The sequence below is a fragment of the Hippocampus zosterae genome, chromosome 21, assembly GCF_025434085.1.
Source record: "Hippocampus zosterae strain Florida chromosome 21, ASM2543408v3, whole genome shotgun sequence".
NCBI lineage: Eukaryota > Metazoa > Chordata > Actinopteri > Syngnathiformes > Syngnathidae > Hippocampus > Hippocampus zosterae.
In genome coordinates, this window is record NC_067471.1 from 7,833,591 (window position 1) to 7,840,820 (window position 7,230).

General features: G+C 46.4%; 1 protein-coding gene across 3 annotated transcripts; it reads right to left on the bottom strand.

Moving 5' to 3' along the window:
* Positions 1-195: 195 nt before the first annotated feature.
* akr1b1.2 (aldo-keto reductase family 1, member B1 (aldose reductase), tandem duplicate 2) lies at positions 196-6,220 on the bottom strand. Of its 3 annotated transcripts, none has more exons than XM_052055298.1 (11): positions 6,051-6,220; positions 4,139-4,322; positions 2,316-2,483; positions 2,125-2,241; positions 1,976-2,053; positions 1,638-1,760; positions 1,203-1,309; positions 1,028-1,109; positions 813-896; positions 671-753; positions 196-567 (listed from the first exon to the last, which is right to left on the bottom strand). In XM_052055298.1, the coding sequence occupies exons 3-11, from the start codon at positions 2,364-2,366 to the stop codon at positions 525-527; spliced, it is 768 nt and encodes a 255-aa protein (XP_051911258.1). In that variant the 5' UTR covers positions 2,367-2,483; positions 4,139-4,322; positions 6,051-6,220; the 3' UTR covers positions 196-524. The 3 variants fall into 3 exon arrangements, with proteins under 3 accessions (XP_051911258.1, XP_051911257.1, XP_051911255.1); XM_052055297.1 differs by having other exon boundaries at positions 4,139-4,220; positions 6,051-6,218; XM_052055295.1 differs by lacking the exons at positions 4,139-4,322; positions 6,051-6,220 and adding an exon at positions 3,335-3,507.
* Positions 6,221-7,230: the final 1,010 nt, after the last annotated feature.

Sequence of the window (7,230 nt, forward strand, 5' to 3'; positions counted from 1 at the left end):
ATCAGTACGAGCGATGAAATCCTGAGTAGCAGCTCATTTCAAAATGTCATTTTAAATTGCCAGTGCGCCCTCTAGTGGACAAAATTCACGACAACAGTTATCGGTCAGATGCTGGAAATTGGCTGCGACTCAAGAGGCTCGCGCTCTTCCCCCCCCCCCATTTTTGTTGAACTGGTCACCATTGAAAGCGATCGATACTGCTTTAACATTTTTATTGTAACATACGGGCGGTCATACGAATTGCGCGCACGAGAAAAGTGAAAAGAAATGAAGCAACGCCACCACAAGGAGCATGCGTGACTCAGCAACGCCGAGCAGTCACAAGTGCCACATATGACTTGAAAATAAGAGGAAGTGCTACGCACGGGCACATGTAAGGGAAGAACATGTAGAATGCCGCAGATGGAACGTTTACGATGAATAGAGGAGAAAATATTTGTGAGGGCAGCAAGCGTACCCAGCAGCGCTCAACAGAAATCAAAGTGGTCTTGGAGCCACACTCAGCACCCGCAAATTCCTCCACATCAGAACTCGGCGTGGAACGGGTAGTCCTTGTGGTTCACGCTCCTATAAAAGGCCCAAAGAAAGTAAAACCGCACATTAAAAAAAAAAAAAAAAAAAAAAAAAGACGCTATTGCAACAAGGCTGAAATTCATTTGGATACACTCACCAGTGCATCCCACACACTCTCCAATTCCGATTGAATCCCAAAATGGTCTTCATGTCCTCGGCGCTGAGTTGGAAGTCAAACACCTGCAAATGCAAACATCAATGCAACGTCGTGTGCAAATATCGCAACCGTTTCTCTTTACCTCAAAGTTCTCCTGGATGCGGTGAGGTGTGACCGATTTGGGAATCACAATCACGTTCCTCTGGATGTGGAAGCGGATCAGGACCTGATTTTAAGATCGGGAGTTCAAAACGAGGGCTGAGCCACTTGGAAAATATCATCCAATCATCATCCAAAAAATGCGATTATTTGTATTTGTATTTTTTTTTTTACATAAATCGGGAGCTCGTGAATCACCTGAGCAGAAGTTTTGTTGTGCTTCTTGGCGATGGCCTTGATCTCAGGATCCTCCAAAAGTGAAGGATCGCCTGGTTTGGCCCTGCAACGCACGCCCCGCCCGACTTTGTCACACGGCACGATGCTCTGAAAACCGTTGAGGCAATAATCCACCTCTGAAGACAAGCAAACCTACCAGGGTCTGTCGGGGGAGCCGAGGGGACTGTAGGCTGTCACGGCGATGCCCTGAGATTGGCAGTAGTCAATCAGCTTCTCCTGACACAAGAATGGGTGGCACTCCACCTTCGGGCGCAGACGTATGACTCAAGTCACCAATTCCGTCAATGTACAATATAGCGTACACAAAATGTTGACCGTTTCGGCTGCTTCTGTTCAACGGAGAAACGGTGCCGCTTAATTGAATATACGGGAAGATCAAGCTAACGCAGAGACGGTAAACGACAGCCGAAGCTCTTTCGCCGAGCCCGAGGGGTGAACTGCGTCAAAGTCAGGCGAATGAGAAAATAATTTGTTTTTCTCTCTCGGGAGGGTAAGGCCATGAACCCTTTGAGGCCAGTACTATTTTTTCCGGATGACTATGCCATATTTTATCGTGTGTATGTCGGTGTACCTGGTTATTGGCAGGCTTGTACTTGAGGCCCGGCTTATTGAGGAGTCTCTCAATCTGATCCCGGTTGAAATTGGAGACGCCGATGGCTTTGACCAGACCGGCATCGACTAGCTCCTCCAGCCCCTGAAACACAAAACATTTACTTAAACATTTTTTTTTCTACCCCTCTCAATGAACTTCTATTTGTGGACCCTGAGGAGCTCCACAGGGCTCTGTACCGGATGCTCGACCTTTGTTGCATAACCCGCACTGGATTTATTAAAATCCAATCCTGCATACAAAGTAGAGTTTTATGACATTGTTTTTTTTTTTTTTAACTTGGCAAACTTTTACCTCACCTCCCATGTCTGCAGGTAGTCAGAATCATCAGGAATAATTTCGTCCTTGCTGTCCAAAGGAAATGGATCGTCGCCAGCCTGTATAATCACAAAGAGATGATCTTAAAAACCGAGCCGGAACAATAGTGGACAACACTTTTGGCATTTACCTTGAATCCCATCGGCCAGTGCACAAGATAGAGGTCGAGGTAGGTCAGTTTGAGATCGCTCAGGGTCTTCTCACAAGCTTGCCGAACCTTGGACTTTTCATGGAAAGTGCACCACAGCTAAGGGACAAAAGATGGGGTATGTTGTGCTTGACTGGGAATGTGGACTGAGATTTGACAAAACAACAACTGACCTTACTAACAACGAAAAGCTCCTCTCGCTTCACCACGCCGTCCTTGATCATGGCCTGGATTCCCTCGCCCACCTCCACCTCGTTCTGGTAGATGAAAGCTCCGTCGATGTGGCGGTACCCCGCTGATATCGCTGCTTTCACCGCCTTGCTCACCTCACCAGGTGCAGACTAGGAAAGAATAACTGACCGGTTACTCTGAACACGCATCCAAGCCCCCCCCCCCCTAAAACATCAACCTTTACACAATGTAATCCACACTGAAACACTTTGTCATGCCCGTCTGAAAAAGAGTATTGTATTCTATAAAATATATATTCATGACAAATATTTTGAAGTGAAAAAGAATTTGTTTTTTGAAAGGGTTTTCCAATATGTTTAGGATTAGCCACAAGCTTTCAAAGAATTTGAGGTTTCCTTTGGGGGTGGCACGAAACGGTGCAAAGCCTCTTTTGGGGGGGGGGGGGCGGGGGGGATTGTGTATTATTTGCCAAGTAGACTTCAAATGGACATTTTATTAACATTTTGCCCTCACAGTAAAAAACAAAAATAAAAGGTTTGCATCCGAAATCTGCGTCACGCACGCAATACAACTCACGTGCGCAAAACTTGCGTTTAATAACGAATACATAGTCAAGAATCAAAGATTACACGCAGACGGGCATCGTTTTGCTGTGCGTTCTAAGCGTGCATATCTGCACGCAAGTGTGCGCCAAGGTGTGAAATTTTGCGTTATATCGCAAATCCGGAAGGAATCAAGTGCCACCTCTTGACTGTTCTCTCCTATCGGGGCATCTTGGTTAGCGTTAGCCACGGTTAGCTTTCGTACCGCAATGTTTAAGGATGAAAATGTCACTCGTCGAGTTCATTTCCGACGCGTTATGCAACTCCCTAACGTCCAAATGTATCTTTAGATTGCCACGCCTGTGCCTGATCGTGCTTCACTCCCTCGGTTGCACCCAGAGAAATAAAAAACGAACTTTCCACTCGATCCAAGAGAATATTCCTAACTTATCACTCACTTTCCACGTCCCAAGCCCAATGATGGGCATGACTGCACCGGTGATGAGCTTCACGGATGTTGCCATTGCTTCCGCAGGACGAGCGAAGGTTTGACTTGAGGTGAAGTGCGCAACAAGTGGGCTCCGTCTGCCAAGTGTTTGTTTTTTATGTGCTACAGCGAGCGGGCATCGTCGATTGATTGGTGATGCCTTGCAGGTTGCTCCAGGCGTGAAAGCAAACAGTGCAGTGATTCTGCGATTTCACTCACGAGTATCATTGCACACACGCGGACTATCATATCCTACATTATATTATTATTAATAAAAAAAAACATACTCGAACCATGTGAAATATTCCTAAATGATGTTGATGATCTGAGGCTGATTTAGCACGCCTGAACATTCTGACATTTTTTGGTTTCGCCACAAGAGGGCGACAGTTCACCAAGCACAGTTTTAGTGCAGAAAATGGTCATTAAGGACAATATTATTCAAAGGAGAATGCCAAGGTGCAGTTAATAAGACGTACAGGCGTTCTTCTATGTTGGTATGAACGAATCAAATAAACTATTTCATGTACTACTTGAAGTCATCCTGGGATGTGGTCGAATCATAATAATCGGGTCTTATCACTGTTGCCTCATCAAAACTGGGCTGCTCTACGGGGACTTTGTTTTTAGTCGCCACAGCCGAGGGTTGATCAGATCAAACCTTATAGTTCTTTGGCTGAGCCGCGGAGGAAAGTACCATACATATATTTGGGATGGGGGCGGGGGCGGGGGGGCAACAAAGGGAAAAGTTGCAGGAACCAGTAGTGCTGTGTACCTCACAATGTCTCCTCTGATCTTCTCGCCCGGCTGGACGTTTGCTTCTCGGCTCTCGCGCCTCTGATCTCACTTCAGACAGCCTGCAAACCGTCAAAGTGGCCTCAGAATCAAACGTGGTCACACGGTGCCTTCATCAAAAAGACCAAGACGCCACCGACACTGTTTTGTGCAGGGGCAAGCATCTATTAGAAGAAAAGGACAAGAGGGGGGAGGAGGAGGGAGGGGGGGGGTGAGATAGCCACATATTTGAACACGCTGTCTGAAACGAAGTGGCTCTCCAGAAGAGTTTGCACAGAAGTCACCTCACCTTTTCGACAGGAGCCTTAATGACACAAACTGTGATGTGACAGTCGCAAGGGGCCGTCAAAATACAACGAAAGATGTGCGGAGGGCTTTTGACCTTCACAAAGGGGCTTTTGTTTTCATCAGCTCGGGTTGTGCAGCATCCTGCTCACGCAAGGTTATCTCAGTCAAATTTTTCTGATTGCATGATGGGAAAAAAAATAATGTTCGATGTATTACGTATTTTAGTCTGTTAATTTTATCGACATAAATATATATTTTTTTGGAAGCGAGGCATCCTCTTTCAGGCCCTTCACACACAGTTTGGGTCTTGAGTGAGCACTTGGCTCTCTCAGGCGGAAAACAACTCATTGAGTGCTTTTGAATTTGCATGTGGACCGACGGACGCTCTGCCTGTGGCCTTTTTTTTTTTTTTTTTTTTTTTGTGGATGTATCGGGCGCCAAGTATCCATTCGGCCTTCTCCATTTTGTACCCTCATCAACCTTAACTGGAGTGTGAACAAACATCATCGTGGTCGTTATGCAGATTACGGCGCCCTTTTGCGCTAAGAATCCCCCACCCCCCTCAAAAAACATGAGTTGAGCAGGCGTAATCAGCGCCAAATTTCAAAGTCAAGACTTTATTTTCAGCTTCAAGCGCTTCCGCTTGTCAGGCTTTTTAAGTAGCGTCGCATTGAGTTTGAAAGCAATAATACCAGGGATGGTGGGAAATTATCACCTCAACATATGATGGATACAAAAAGTCGACACCGCCCCTATTTAAATGGCAGGTTTTTGTGATGTAAAAAAAAAAAAAAAAAAAAAAAAATTTTTCATCATCATTAATGTTCCCTATAACCTGTCCAATCATTTGAGCAGGTCAGGGAGGCCAATAGCATCCCTGAAGGTGCTGCAGGAATTTCTGGCAAGTACGGGCCGCTTTGGCAAATTGGGCCCGCGTGGAGCGTTTCACCGAGGGGGCGTATGCACTTTTGTTGCGCACCGACACCGTGTATGAATCTTAATCTACCAAGTGTCAGCGAGGCCTTCATGTGAATAAACGTGCATGACGCGCACATCATGACTTGCAAGAACGAAAGCAATTCGGTCTGGAATATGGGTCAGCTGATGCAACCGCTCCTCTTTTCCGCCAAGCACCAAAAAGATGCCCGACAAAAAAGAGGAAACTCGCATTGCTTTAAATGCCTGGGCCCTTTCACTTGCCCATACTTCTAGGAATCGGCAAACGTAAACAGTCGCTCATCGAGAAAGAGCGAAGGAGCAGCCAAGCTACAGGTAATTCTTTTATTTTTATTTTTATTTTTTTTTCTACCTCCTAATTGAAATAATGCTAACATTGCGTTAAGTGCTTGTATGTTTATCAAACCTTTGAAATGCCTTGCAGTTGCTTTCCTACTTAGTCTGGAATATTGTAGATTGACTTCATTTACAAGGAGTGATATCCTGTCGGACAGGAAGTGCATTGAGCCCAATGAAAAAAAAAAAGTGCAGCATCAAAACATGCCTGACAGTATGTGAAATTGTACAGATTATTTGGCGTGGTGAGCAGGGGGGTGGGGGGGGGGGGAGTGCGGATTCTTTTCATAAAATCTACGACGATGACTTACGGCTTCACGTTTGATTGTTTGCTTCATGGATATTCCTCCCAGACGTTCCGAGAACTTCGAATGACTCCGTCTCAGCACGGCCGCTCGTTTACGTTTGCTCGTCATTCAGTTTGCGGGGGGGTCAGGATGACACTGCAGGAAAAATCTTTCCTTTGCAAAAAAGCTCCTCACGCTGTGCCACTTCCTCATATTGAGTCAGCTGATTGCATTGACAACGTGGTGAGGGAACTTCTCCATTGAGGGGGTGGAGAAGTTCACACACACACACACACACAAAAAAGGAGGAGGAGGCGTGAGGAAACATCATCAGGATGATTCAGCACAATTACTTGTGTGCATTTTCACAAAACAAAGACTTGATAAGAGCGTTCGCCAAAATGAATCGAGGAGAACGACTTTAAAGGTGAAGCGCCAGCCCACGCTATGGGCGTTTGCATTTCCAAATAATAACCAGAATTCAAAAGCGGTTGATTGACTGGCGAAAAGACGACACCAAAACAAGCTTTTTGCCCCTCCCACCGCACCCCCCTACAAAAATGGAGATTCACCTTTGAGAAATCCAAACAATGCAATGTGCAAGAAAGACCAAAAAAAAAAAATCGATTGGTGAGGAAGTCGTTAGAATGATGCCTTGCTCAGGGGCGAACAGAGAGGCTCACTCACAAAAGGCCAGACAAAGACATCGCCACAACCCCCCCTCCTCCTCCCCTGCACAAGCGTCGCTGTTGTTGCGACGCGGACGGCGTTACGGAATGCGGCGAGGTTGCTGAAAAGGTCCGCATTATCCCGCACGTTTTTCACACACGCACGCGAGGCCGTGGGAGTTTTGCAACGTCAGCGACGGATGAAAAGGTTTGCAGCTCTTACGCGTTGCAAAACTAGCGGAATGATGCCTAATATGTATTTGCAGACAATTAGCGTATTAGCCGCTAACATGTCCCGCTAACGTAGTCCAGTGGTTAGCACGTGGGCTTCACAGTGCAGAGGTACCGGGTTCGATTCCAGCTCCGGCCTCCCTGTGTGGAGTTTGCATGTTCTCCCTGTGCCTGCGTGGGTTTTCTCCGGGTGCTCCGGTTTCCTCCCACATTCCAAAAACATGCATGGCAGGCTGATTGAACACTCTAAATTGTCCCTAGGTGTGAGTGTGAGTACTGCCGGAAGACAGCTGGGATAGGCTCCA

Excerpts from the sequence above, each read along its gene's own strand:
- akr1b1.2 (XM_052055295.1), bottom strand. The coding sequence starts at position 3,400 with ATGGCAACATCCGTGAAGCTCATCACCGGTGCAGTCATGCCCATCATT. Across the intron at positions 2,054-2,124 it reads ACTGGCCGATGGGATTCAAG|GCTGGCGACGATCCATTTCC; the intron begins GTAAATGCCAAA and ends GTGATTATACAG. Across the intron at positions 897-1,027 it reads ACAACAAAACTTCTGCTCAG|GTCCTGATCCGCTTCCACAT; the intron begins GTGATTCACGAG and ends TCTTAAAATCAG.